The 14,838-nt window shown below is 32.0% G+C and overlaps 1 protein-coding gene across 1 annotated transcript; it reads right to left on the reverse strand.

The window, feature by feature from the left end:
• Window positions 1-1,109: 1,109 nt before the first annotated feature.
• On the reverse strand, window positions 1,110-6,366 carry LOC147064027 (uncharacterized). Its single transcript, XM_085959235.1, has 5 exons — window positions 6,278-6,366; window positions 5,110-5,256; window positions 4,326-4,581; window positions 3,714-3,765; window positions 1,110-1,418 (listed from the first exon to the last, which is right to left on the reverse strand). Exons 2-5 carry the CDS (start codon window positions 5,254-5,256, stop codon window positions 1,217-1,219), a joined length of 657 nt encoding a protein of 218 aa, XP_085815361.1. The 5' UTR covers window positions 6,278-6,366; the 3' UTR covers window positions 1,110-1,216.
• Between the last annotated feature and the right edge of the window lie 8,472 nt (window positions 6,367-14,838).

The following is a 14,838-nucleotide window of genomic DNA, read 5'->3' on the forward strand; positions in this document are numbered from 1 at the left end:
TAATAATTCTCCGCGCGGCAGAAATTATCGGTAATAATAATAATATTTCTTGAAATAAAATCTCCGATGATTAGTGATTTTTGCGAAAAGATCGATTTAAATTGACGTAGTTACGACGCCGAGGTCCTTTTTATACTGAATTATATTTGAACGGCGGGCTCTTCAGCGGGCCCTTAAGACGAGCCGTAAAGCCTTTAAAAGGAGGGTAATCGATATTTTCAAAATTCCAAAAGTTCAACGTTGCTTTTGCAAAATTCCAATTTATGTGCAAGAACAAGATATAAAATGCTACAATTTCTGTTATTTCTTGGTGAAACGACACGGCTACTAATGTTAGCTGTTGAATTTTATTTATAGTAATTTTCCACATAGAATAATATTATATTTCGAGACTCGTTTTATCTTAATTACGTACCTACGACTTCACTAATGTTGTAATATCGTATTAGGAAATATTATTATGGATTAAAAGTATTAAAACCAAACAAATAACTAGAATATTAGTATTTGTTATTTTTTCAATTAAACAAAAATTTCAATTATCAAAAGCTTTCGTTATTATTTTGGAATATACATTATGTACCTAATATAATGTAATGTGTATATTTGTAAATTTATGGTTAGCATCGCCAGTCTATCGCTATTGAGTTCGCCGTATAAAGTTTTTAACACATTCTGTAGAAAGGTACAATAAAGTAATTATCTTCTTCCTTACGTCACACTAAAAATATCTATTATTGACAATATGCTTAATTATTCGACGTGTGCTCAAAATTAGATATTTTGTGAACATGTTTTTTTATAACAGACCTGAAAATTGAGGTCTTTATAATAATTATTGTGAGGTATATTGCAACTGGCCGTCTTGATAATATTGTGCAGTGTTGAGTCAAAGGATATAAAACGTATAAGTATAGGTATTATAAAAAGAAAAGAAAATATTTTAGTTTCTGATGTTTTTAATTTACACAAGAATAAAAAAATGATGAATACATTATATATACTTTCCTAATAATCAGCTTACAAAAATCAGTCAAAATGTAAATCAACATCCCTTGTTATTTTTGAGTAAGTAGCAACCTGAAGAGCTGTTGAAACATTTTGCTTGATTGAGAGATCTGTAATTTATATTATTTTATCATAAGCTTGATATATTAGGATATATTTATTATCATATATTCACAACAAATAACTTAGGATATAATATTAATTTTATTTATTTAAAATCGTAGTCATTTCCACTTCCATAAGAGTATCCAGCGGGGTTTTCGTAATTGGCAGCATCGTTTTCATCATGGCCAGATTCTTCAATACCACCGTCCGACTCTGATGCTGCTTCTCCATCATATGAACCGTCTCCTTCTTCTCCTTCTGACTCTTCGCCATCGTCGTCTGAAGATTCTTCATCACCGTCACTACTATAATCGACAAAACCCAATATTTATTACAAAATAATAACTCGTAATATAAGGACTATCTATTTAGATATACCTACACAAGGAACTAAATGACCGGAGCGCCATTCTGGTTCCTAAAATCCCCAAAATTATTGCTCTCTCTCGTTGAAAAAATAATTTGAACGTCTAAGCTAGATATACCATATAACAAAAAAATCTAACACATTTTTTTGGAAAATACACATCAAATTGATAACTATGTTAATATTTTTGTAAAATTATCGATCGCTCCAGTATGTAAAATTTTCCATTTCGAGCGCTGGATTTACTGAAGGCTCTCTATAGTCAGGCTATGTTATCAGTAGCGTCCCATGGAGGCAGGCAGATTGAGGACGAGAAGTTTGTTGAAATAAATCACTAGTTCCAATTTTTTTGTTTAACCTGCTACGTATCAAAGTTATGTATTGTTAAAATAATGAATCAATCAATGGTTTATGCCCTATATATTACATGACAACGTATGAAAATGATTTAAGAATGTGCACCTAAAAATAATTTAGGGAAAGATTTATGAGTTTACGACTTTACCTTAGAATTCATTCTAATATAATATTGCATAAGCGAGAGAAATGTTCATATACAACGACACGTATTATTATTGTTGTAGAGTATGTATGTCAAGGATAGATTAACAAATTGTATCATATATTATATTATAGTATAATAATGTGTACCTATATCATTGAAGAAAATGATTTACAATACAGTGTGGATATTGGCAATCTTGCTAAGAGATTTATTAATAATACAGATTGTACGACAAATGGTTTTTAGTCATTCAGTCAAGCTACCAATTACATATCCCGGATCCAAATACATATTAATTGCCTGCATAACTGCATAAAAAAACGTGCCAATTCGCCAGATACGGGAATCGAACTAATCACAGCGGGCGATATTAATCGATTATCTTATAATTTATAAATATATAATAATTTACGGATTGCCAAGTGAATATTTTAGCACTAATAAATTGACAGTTAAAGATATTTCAAAACACAAAATTATTTAGAGACTATAATAATGTAGTTACGAGTACAAATTATTATACCATTAATAGGTGTTTAAAGTATCTTAAAGCATACGATGAATAAATCGTTTATAAACGATAAATTTTCCACTAAAGATAATAAGAATATTGCCCTACAAGAAAAATCCCTTAGAGATTTCTTCAAAACAGTATAACATACGTAAACACTGACATGGCTTTGATATAGGGTCCCCTTATGTTAATTTTATTATTGATTTACGTATAACATAGTTTCCTCGTACTGCATTTAATAATTTGTAATGCCTATAACCGCAAAATCATCACCGCTACGTCATTTCAACATGTCTACGCCGTAGACGTGTAGAGGTCTAGACACAATATACCCACTAATCCACATGTTAATTATCTTTGTTTGTAAATTAAAATATACTCTCGATTTATAATGTTATTTTTAAAACAAACTGAATAAGCACTGGACTCATTTTAAAATACCTATATTTACTGTGGCGTAGCTACGAATTACGCTTACGTGAATTTGAAGTAACTGTTTAGGTATTCTAGCACCGATATGAATACATGAAAGTTATTGGTTGTGTGTGGTATGCGGTGGCCCTATGCTTTGGCTAAAAATTAAACCAATCAACGTTTAGGAAAAAATATAGTTGCATGTGGTGCATTCAATTAATTATTTTGCGTAAACGAATTTGCGTTTGATGTCATATTTATATTCTAATGGATTCAAGCTCTGTACTATTCCATTTAAATCGTTTTGGTGAAAGGTGAAACCCGGGTCGCAAAAAGCGACTTAAATGGAATAGTACAGAGTGTGAATTCATTAGAATTTAAATTCAAATTCCATCAAGTACCTTCAGTCGTTAGTATTAATATCATATTTATATGTATTTTATGACAGGTTTGAAGGTCCCCTTTCAAAATTTAACCAGTGCGATAAGCTCTGCCACTGGTTGTTAAAAATACAGTAATTGCATGCTGCGATGATTTTTCCACTTGAAAGTTTATGATGCAAAAAATAATTATCTGTTTAATTTTTGGTACTTGCTGATGAAACGAACGCCTCAAGCGCTTCGAGTAAAACCTTTCTGATGAAAGTTAAACGTAGTAAATGTGGTAATATTGCCAGTTTTGTACTACATTGATAGAGTCACGTATCACAATGACTTAACAAATGTTACATTACGTGAATCCAATGCTTTTTATTATGACAGCAATTGCCTTTCTATATTGAAATAAAAAAAACTACATACCTTTCTTCATTTACTTCATAGTGACCGCCATCGTCAGCAGCTTGATAATTGGCTGAAAAGATAGAATGTAATATATATTTTAATTTAGACAAGGTATAGTATACGTATTTTTTGTTACCTACCCACTCAATAAGATAAGAACCGAAAATGGATATTGTTAATCTGAAGTCATTAGATTAACAGGGGTAGTAAAAGCCACCATATTTACGCTGATAAAATTTTCAAAAGCAAATACAACTGAACACATTAAAGGACGTCTTTTTAAAAACAGATAACGGATTTTGAAATAGTGTGTTGGAGAAAGATTCTCTGAATTACATATACACGTAAGTTTACGAAAATCTCCATTCTGAAGAAGCTGCACATCCAAGACATTATGTCGTGTAAAACGTATTGGCAGTCAACGGGAAAATTGAAGGATGAAGTGGACGTGGAAGGATCTAGATTCAAGATTTGCTGAAATGATCACGTGAAGAACGCTGCGGACTTCTCTGTACCAATGGTACGGAGTGAAAGAAAGAGGATTGTCAAGGGTAACGGAGCTAACTTCCAGTCAGTGGAGGTCGCAAGTTTCAGCAGTTTAGAAGAAAAATTATAACCTTAAATATATACCTTTTTTGCCGTCTCCTTTCTTTTGGGTATAAGCGGCTTTTCCTGAATGTCCTCCGGCGCCACCTTTGTTTTTGAGTCCATACGAATCGTGTTTTTCGTAACCATATGAATCACCTCCCTTCTTGTGGAAAGAGTCGAAATTTTGGTATCCTGTTTTTCCCTTATCGGCTTTCTGACGCGAGTAACCGATGTCTCCTTTATCGCCGGAGTCGTATGTTTTGTGGTAGTTGGCTGGGGATTGCTCCAAGTCGTCGTCCTGAAATTAGATTAAAATGAAGATCTATGATCACCTACGTGCGCAACATAGGTAGGTAACAGCATACCTAATATTTTTATCAATTGAACCCCGTTTACGTAATACAACGTAGTTTTCAAGCAAAATATTAGTTAATTCTATAATTTTTCTATTATCGATACTGACAAGTAAAGTTGTTTTTCATAAATCTTTCTCATTGGTTTCCTTTACGTTGGTTTTATCGTCCATAGTAGGTATTCTATTAATTTTACTCGTATATAGCTAAATGTGACAATTTTATGTATGTTTTCGAAGAGTGAATAAAAATCACCATACTTATTAAAAAAACAAGCTATCTTAGTTCTTTAGCTAATCATTTTGTCTTGTTGTTACGTTATGACGTGTACAATTCGAATATTTTTTGACAACAACAAAAGAAAAAATCGAATAATAGTTATTGTAAATGCTCAAATTTGAGATGACTTTAACATGATATTCGTTTAAATTCCATCAAGTGGATAATATTATTTTTTATATTAGTTTGTTTACCTTAATTGCTCTAACTTCTCTGACTGTTGATTCAACAGTCGCTGTGTCTTCAATTTCTTCATCTTCAAGCCCTAAAATTGGAGCTCCTGTTGCTAGGCAAGCCAAGCTTCCTAGAGCCAGCAGACATAAAAGTGCCGGTGACATCATCTGGGTATATGAGAAAAATATAAAAGAGGGTGTTATGAATAATTATTTAAACTAGTATTTTGCCAAAAGAGTAAGTATGCCGTGTAAAAATGGACTAATGCATCAGAATATTTTGATTGTTTAACAAAACTCAATACAAAAAGATATAAGTACCAACTGTCTTCTAAACTAAGCATAATTTAAATAAGAAAGTTTATCTCAGTAAAATGCAACAAACACTCTTGTATAATAATATAAATGTGTGAAAAGAATAATAATAACTAATTTTTAGTAATTATTAGTCATAATATATACTTATATAAATAAGGATGTAGTTTAAAACGAGACACATTACGATTTATTGGTACCTTTCAAATAATAATTAAGAGATAACGCTTTTTAGTTATTTTCTGAATAAAATTATTTAAAAATAATCGTCCGTGAAGCATCGAGTATTATTATAAATAAATACTTTCTACAATAATTCACGATAATCGTTGACTTTAAATTGATTGAAAACGTGAAAAGGAAAACAGTCAAACTATTCAATCAATTGAAAGTATGATCGTACTTTTACTTTCAATTTTTCTACGCACGAATTTTAATAATAGTTGTACTATAGAGATTAAATAATACAAATTATTCGATAACAATGTCGTCTTAAACCACAAACAAACTCATATAGACACTTGACAAAAGATTATTGTAATGTCGATAAAACATCATGAACATTTAACACAATACACATAATATTATTAAAAAAAAAACACTTCACTGGAAGTAAAGAAAAGGTGGTGGGTATCCTTTATGTTATATTATAAATCGTAGCACTTTTTAATAAACTGTTCATCAAAACTTCAGATTACTTTTTTTATCAAATTCTGCGTGCACAATATTATTAAGGTATATTTTATATGGCTTGCTATCGTATCTTTTTAGATAGGTATCTATCTTATTTATGCTGAGCTGAAAAGGTGCTTGTATAATAAATTTGTAAGTTTTTCACAATAAAATTTTCTTTACAAAGAGAGTTAGTTAGTACCTTTCTCGTTGGCTATTAGCTTTGAATAATGATCAATTTCAGTGCAAACAGCTCATTTTTATTATTCTCAGTTTCGCAGTCCTTTGCGCGGCGTCTTTGTGTTGTGCAACACTTTGAATTATTTCTCCCCACCTGCATTTACCCGCGGACCGTTGACATCTTAATAATTCAATTCATTTAAATGTGTCACAAACTTGTGGTTGCAAGCACTTATAAAAAATATATTATGGAACGTATTGATGTTTCATCCGCTCGTTTGGTCGGCTGGGCAGGAGATTCGCAAACTTTTTCGCGAAGAAACTCTTCTGACATTATAACACCGACAGAATAAATAACCGACGTCGCCTGAGTAAAAAAAAAGTTTTTGTTTGATGACAAATAATTATATTGAATTAGTTGGGCATTTATTATTATTTCGAACAATACATTATTAATAATTGAAAGCCTTAGCAGGTATATCCAAAAAATACACGTCATGTTTCCAGTTGGAAAATAGACGGAAATATGATAATAATCATAAAAATAATCTTGTTTTTTAGTTTTGCATTCCAAAAATGCTTATGATAATAATATATTTAATATTTTCCTGGGAATTAAATAAATCCATTGACATGGTGTAATGTGTAGGTATGTATTTGGATTATATTTACATGCATCGATCTATTTACGCAAATTAATATTATAATACTCTGTAAAATTTATATCCGCCCCCTGGGCCCCTCAGATGATGGTTACTTAAACCCTGACGGCTAAAATTATTAAACATGGATACATGTTTTGCCTACTGATTCTCTGAATGATGGTTGTCCAAATTCGAAAGAAAATAATACCAATCTCTGTAGCTAACGAATTATATATGACTATTTACTTATTCATAGAGTATATACGCTTTATAACTTTGCACTTTTTTACTGCACTGATACGCCTCTTCGACTGATTACTTCGCATTAAATTAGATCAAATGATATTCACTTGTATTAATATTATGTAGTAATGAATAAATAGGTAATATATTTAATTACGGGGTGGAAAGTTATGAAGTAACAACTCTACATTTTTACTGCTTAAAAATGTTCTAAAACGGTGTTGAAGGTGGACATGAATTTTTAAAATTATTAATTGTGAGAGGACATTATTCTCAGAAAGAATAGCGGCCGCGCAACTTTTGTGACATTATTTTTCGTTATGCCTGTGCGATTTTTCGTAACGAATCCGCCCGGGAGGTCAAGACAAAAGCATGTATCCATGCTAATATGAATTTATAAATTTTCATTTTCATTGTTGAGAATCGTAACTGACTTTACTGCGGAGCTATTAATTCTACACACAAAGCGGGAATCGACGGTAGTTGATCATATTTATGTATTGAGGAGGTTAATTGTTACAATAAGTTAACCGTTTAATCTATCAAAAAGTGGTATGTTTTAATAGACCCTCTCTTGGCTGTGTTAACTTTAGAGCGCGAGTTTTGACAGCTTAAACGGTTAACTTATTGTAACAATTGTAATACCTCAATACATTCATAACAGTGGCGCACCCAGGATTTAATATTGGGGGGGGGGGGGGCCAAGGAGGAGAATGTAAATTAGTCATATAGGCTCTTTTTCTTCTTCACAGCCTTATTTCTCGTTTATCGGTATTTTGTCTATTGCACTCGGTGTACCTACACCATGGTCCCCACATCTAGAAGCGGACCCTCAGGCTAGGATATTTGGGGGGCCCCCCACCTATCGCTAAGATTAAAGGCAGTGTGAAAAACTACATAAACGTTTTTCAAATTAAGGGTACTTATACAGTGAATTATTGGCGATTTTGCACAATTATATAAATAATTGAAAATGTTCATGGGTAATAAGTATAATAGCGCCGCAGGCGACTTTTTTTTACTATTAAAGCTAATTTATGATGTGTGTTTATCTCACTTATCTGGTCAACCCGACACGCCGGGCCCCCCACAGCCCGGGCCCCCAGACTAGAGCCCTGTCAGCCCAGCCATGACCTACACCACTCCGGAATTCTGGTGGACACCGAGAATTTTTTGACAGTTCCATTAGGGATTGGGTTTCTAAAAAAACCTGACATTAGTGTTTCGAAATTTTTGTGTTAGAAATTTTTCTAAAAAGGGTGCTGGAGAATTATTACAAATCATTTTTTTGCCGTGTTTTTATTTGTCTAAGCCCAAAGGGCTTTCAATTTCAATGTTTAAAATCAGTCTAATAATTTTCATTTTCGGGGGGTGCCAGGGCCCCTTGCCCCCCCCCCCTGGGTGCGCCACTGATTCATAATATGATAAAGTGACAGTATTTATCACGTTAGTTGTCGATAGCCGCCTTATGTATTTATGTATAAAATAGACCCACTGATATTGAAAGATTCCTAGGATCATTTACTTGGTCAGTCGCGAGCTTTCTGATTGAACAAGAACTTGTTGTAAAAGGCAGTATTTCATGTTAAATTTTAGGGTCCTTCAAAATTAATCAACGCTTGCGGTCTCCTAACCTCGTCGTCTATCTCGTACCCCAAACCAACTAAAATAATAGGATTCAAAAAGAATAATATTATCATTTATATTTCTGGTATATCGGTATTTATGGAAGCTTTTCGATTCAGACGGACTATTATTTTTAGATGAAAAATGACAACGGTATGAATTTATGTGTCGTTTGACAATCATAGATTGACTTCATTAATAAACGGATTTCTGATTCACTTCATTTATCGTGGACCGTAACGAGCAACAACTAAATTTATTGCGCGATGAAGTGACGATTGCACTATTCAAAACTTGCCAATTATTACTTGGAAATTTATTGTAGAGGAAGCAAAATCAGATATTTTCCAAACCAAATTTCAATTAAAATGACAAGGTTTTGTTGCATAATCACATAATTTTAATTTCTGTTACTGGGCTGGAATAGTTTTATAAAATATCTTACTTAACTTGATAGTATAACGAAAGAAGCTGTTATTTATTTTTTATTACTAATTGTATAAATATAATTATCCTACTCTCAAGAGCGCGACAACCTTATTAAGGACGCCATAGTTTTCCTTAAAAATTCTCTCCACGTCCCTATCTGTTATAATATTGTATAATTAATTAAGATGTTGGATCGGCATAGTTCTAACTTTAAATACCAAAATACGACGATAGTTATTTGACTGTACCGATTTTACTAATTATTATTATTTGCTTTTATTCATGTTGATATGTATATATTTCATTAATCAGACTAAAAGTATTCCGGTATACCTACTCAATATAGTATATATTTTTATATATCATTGGTTAGTATCAAGGAGCCACATATTGAGTGAAAATGCCAGACAGACACCGAAAAATAGTTGGGAAATATATTTTATAATATATAATATGTATTGACAAATCTCTTCGTAATATGGAGTTGAATTATTGTAATCATAATACAATACAAAGTAAACGGTTTCCATTTCGGTATACCACGAAGACGGCAGTCATCGATATTTAGATTTTTTGATAGTTTTAATGATCATATAAACGGTGCACATGACCTAGCAGTACAGAATCTTTTTTATTATACAATTTTTGGTTTGAGAAGAGTGGTAGCTGAGAATGTCTTGGGACAATAAGGCCCGTTTCAGACGGGACACTGGTGTCGCGCTCGATTTAATATAGAAGGCATTTGTATTGGAATAAACGGGCCTTTGTATTATGTTTATGAACGCGGCAGAGCTAATGAGTCAACGCATAATTTCGCGTTATAAATTAGAACGGCGGTAATAAATACAGGTGAATCGGCGGCTTGAGAATGTAGTGGCCGACGGAAACGTCTACCGGACACGCGTTGACTCATTAACTCTGGGGTATTCATAAACATAATACAATGGACCCTTTATTCGAATACAAAGGCCTCCTTATTAAATACGAGTGCGACACAGGTGTCCCGTCTGAAACGGTCTCTTTGCTACGTCGAATTATGAAAGTTTTTTTATCGTAGTTATTCGTTTATATTTAATTATTTTTTAATAATTTTCTTTGGATTATTTAATTTAGACTTTAGAGTGTCCTTGTCATATTTTTGCTCTCACAAAGAGTGCCGGCAAATTTAATATTGACACACATTGTTATATCGCAAAGGGGAAAGAAACGTGGTCCCTGAAATCCTAATAACAAATCTCGTAGAAAGAATACAAATTGGAATACTCACGTTGAGATAATATATGTTGAGTTTCAACTACAGCTCAGAATAGGTGTAAAGAGATATCTTGGAGTTGACTAAGATCAATATAATATGATTCTCCAGCCAATGATGCACTTTGTAACTCTGGATTTCATTAATGATACAATATGACAATCTCACTTGTAAGGAATGGGTTGATTTTTTTATTCAAACGGCCAACACGTGACAAAGTAAAATGCAATTTTGTACGGCAAGGAAACCCTTCAATGCTTAGTATGGTTAAAAGTGTTTCAAAAGAAAATTGAGCTTACATATAATTTGAAATGAATGTAGATGTTATTACATATTATGTAAATTTAGAATTATTGCCACTCAATAGAATCGAACAATATTAATAATATTTTTATAATTTAGACAACAAACTATTGCAAAAATATGCATTTTTTTCTCATAATTTTCATCGTTGATATTTCTGTTAGTAAAAAATAACGATTTTTATTAACATCATTTAGTCTGTGAAAAACCATTTTTCCATTGGCGTAACAAATTTAAACGAAAATAATAGTCAAACATAAATCACGAATAGATTAAAACATAAAGATATTTTTAAAAATAAGTATGTCGCATAGAAAACACAATTATTATTTAAATATAATTTCATTAGTATTTACATCAAAGAGTTTGGCTTGAAAATAACTGTACTCGGATGGTATTTGATTTGTCTATGTTGTAATATGATTATCGACTATAAATATAATATAAATGGTCAGTAATAAACTATTGATAGTTTAATAAAAAAAATAGCTAAAATTATCTTCATACACCTTTCACTTGCAAACTTCTAAGTGAAGACTTCATCACACGTATTCTACTAGGGTGCAGGACAAAATCCCGAAGGCTGAAATCCCGAACTTCCGAATGCTGTAATCCCGAATGGCAGAAATCCCGAATGGCCGAAATGCCGAAAGCCTAAATCCTGAAAGCCGAAATCCCGAAGGCCGAAATCCCGAATGCCGATATATCGAATGCTAAAATCCCGAATGGCCGATTTATATATAAAATATCTTAGTATCCATTTTTCCACAAAAAAATGGTTTTTGGTCTCTCCTGGTAGTTGTTGAAAATTATTACTGTTTGAATTTTTTTTATTTTTCGGGATTTCGGCCTTCGGGATTCCGGCCATTCGGGATTTCAGCATTCGGGATTTTGACCCAAAGCCATTCTACTACTTGATGTTGTTTCCCTTACTCTGTGATCGCTAATAAATTTATGAACACCGTTCTAACCCTGAATAATCCAAACGGCCAAAAGAAATCTCCTTTATGATTCTACAAAGTTGAAAAGACATGTCTGTCAATGTTGGCATAAAATGTTATCCAATGGTCATGGATTCTGCTGAGCCATTGAACGTTAAGATGAATAATCCACCTACCAGAGGCACATAGCGGAAAAATATTGAACTTGCCATTTGAGATATTTTTTTTGTTAATTTATATTTTAAAATGTCTTAATTAATAAATACACCACTCGTCAAAGATAAACATACAATTTAAAAAAAAGTTATAAAATGTGAATTAGTTGATAGATTTATTATTACATTATATTTTATGGTCATGTTTATTTTTTAAATTTAGTTTATTGAGCTTTGTGCAATGAAAAGAAAAGATTTTTGACTAATTCATAATTTTAATGTTTTTTTTTAATATTTATTAAAAAAAATATGTGAAATAAAAATTTTTATAACGTGAAGTTCTTTTTATTTACATAACTATATTATTACCGACAGGATCAAACACATCAGAAAAAGTACAATATGAGATATAACATAGAAGAAAAAGTGATGGCTCTAATAACTTGCGGACACAAGAAGCATAATTAAATCAAATTAAATCAAATATAAAATACAGTTATGAAAAATACATCGAGGAGCTAGTATAAAAGATTAAAAGAGGAAAACATATCGGTAGTACTTATAAGAGAGTGAAAAATAAAATGTACTAAAAAACATAAAAAAAAATATATTTAATAGAATATAAGAAAAATAATTACAAGATTTAAAGAACTTTTTATATACAACGTTTTTAAATTTTCTGTTGAATTATTATGCTCAATATGCTCAAACTTGTACTTGATGTGAAGTAAATAAAAAACAAACAAATATAGAATACTGAAATGTCATTTTAACATTTCATTTTGATTTCCATAGTAACGCACGTATATATTATTAATTTAGTTGCTAAGACCACCTCCTTAGCAACCAATAAGAGTCTTTTACTTTTTACGGATTTTTCTGAAATAACTTTTCCTACAAAACAGAATAAACCGAAAATGAATTCAATTCTGCTTAAAGATGGCTAAAAATATTAAAAAAAATGCATTGGCATCGTGTTCTGAGATATTCTAAAAGTTTCAAATGTCTAGCTAGTCGGAAAGTTAGTTAAAAATTGATTGCAAGATTTGAACTGGATAAACAACCACCGGACAAACAAGAATACGAGCTAATAAAAAAGTTGTAAAATACAATCAAAAATATAGTCATCCAGTTGCAGTTGTAAATTTTGGAGCAACTTTAATTAAAATAGGTAAGATAACAAAACAGTTTCATAATAAATAGTGCGTTTCTGTACGCTACTGATTTACACATTATTAAAACGTCAAATCAAATCGACAAGTAAGTAAATGAAAGTGTAACAAATACCACGCTCTATTTAACATAGGCGGTCATTGTACTCACATTTTGGCTGCAGCCGAAGAAATGCTCAAATACAATAATTATTATTATACCTTTGATTGTATTTTTAGCGGTAAATAGTACGTCTTGTTCTTACATACATTGCTCAACTATTTTCTTTTTAGAAACATTGCGTTAAGTTTGTTGTAAGTAACGTGTAATCGAGGTATTTGACTCAGATTGGTGCTTTTTCTATTCGAAAAATATGATGTTACCTTTTTATTTTTTAACATCACTTATCAACCCATTCAGTGGCATACACTATAATAATATTGTAACATAAATTATGATACTTGGGACTATTATTTACCTTGAAAACTAAATACATAATATAATGTTGTCATATAAAATGCTTTAACCTCGGAAAATAAGAAAAGCGCAAGGTCATAACATTTTTCTTGGTCTAACGCCTCGTCACGCCGGGAGAACCGTAGCAAAATCGTCACATCAACCATGCAGTGCGTAGGTATATCACTCTAACCAGTCTAACCTAACCTAACGATTGAGGCATAGATAACATACACGAAGGAGAGTCAGCTATAGCTGCAACCCTACAGGTAGGTACATTGCTTTGATCTGTGCAGAATATGAATTTCACGAGGGCGTCCAAATTGTAAGTTGAGTCAAAAAATTGGTTTTCTCACTTAAGTTTCACAGGTCGTTCACGGTAAATTTCGATTTTTCAGTAGTAAAATTTCAATAAATAAATATATAACTACGTGCACCTACGCCGTACATTGGACTGGCCACTTAAAACTATAGATATAAGTTTATTGTTTTGTATACACATGTATTAAAAATATATTCTATTACTAACTTACTTATTTCACCCTGTCATGCCCCATTGGGGCATAAGACAAGCAGAAGTTCCGCGCCACTTCCCTCGTTTCATTGCTAATACTTGCGCCTCCCGCCATGCCAGAGCTGCAGCGCGTAGGTCGCTTTGTAGCGCCGCTGCAGGATGAGGGAGGGCTGGCTACGGCAATGGAACCCTTGACGTTGTGCCGCGAGGATACGGAGTGTCGCACTTTCTGGTGGCATCCGGAACATATGTCCCAGTCACGTGAAGCATATTTTCGTGATTACTTTAATCAGCGAAGGTTGCCGTGTCACGAACTTGAGTGTTTGTATTCTATTAGTGGTATGTAAATTACAATAATGATTTTTCAAAAGCAATATTGATAATGATATAATGCCAGGTCGTTTATGAAACCTATCAATAATGAATGAAAAGGTTAAAACAGCCCCGCCCTACTCAGATAATAATAATTATTTATTGTAAATTACTTGTTCCATTACAGGTGAAAGATTGTTGTTATATGAGAAAATACTGTAAATATTAAATCCATCATTATAATAATAAACTATGAATCCTATTAAAGATTATGGGATATGTATAGGTATTGCATATTATACTAAAAGCATTGTAACTTATGAAATCGACTAGTTTCTCTACTAGAATATGCGTATCACCGAATTCATTCTTATTTCAAAATGTTTGTGTTAATTTTGCTTATTTCAAATTATTTTCCGTTTTTTCTACTTATTTATTTTCTATTATCATTTTACCATTTAAATGAGGTATATGCAAATAACGACATTGCAAACCGTATACATATAATTATCATCTATAACAATTCTAGCACTAAAGCTCTTAAGAGGCTTAAATA

The sequence above is a fragment of the Rhyacophila brunnea genome, unplaced genomic scaffold (genome assembly GCF_057557595.1).
Source record: "Rhyacophila brunnea isolate RB1 unplaced genomic scaffold, BYU_Rbru_1.0 scaffold_8, whole genome shotgun sequence".
Taxonomy (NCBI): Eukaryota; Metazoa; Arthropoda; class Insecta; order Trichoptera; family Rhyacophilidae; genus Rhyacophila; species Rhyacophila brunnea.

What these genes read in the sequence shown, in the direction of transcription:
- LOC147064027 (XM_085959235.1), bottom strand. Translation starts at nt 5,256, where the DNA reads ATGATGTCACCGGCACTTTTATGTCTGCTGGCTCTAGGAAGCTTGGCT. An exon ending in GAAAGGAGACGGCAAAAAAG is followed by an intron (nt 3,766 to 4,325) that starts GTATATATTTAA and finishes CTATCTTTTCAG; the next exon opens with CCAATTATCAAGCTGCTGAC. An exon ending in TATGAAGTAAATGAAGAAAG is followed by an intron (nt 1,419 to 3,713) that starts GTATGTAGTTTT and finishes TGTCGATTATAG; the next exon opens with TAGTGACGGTGATGAAGAAT.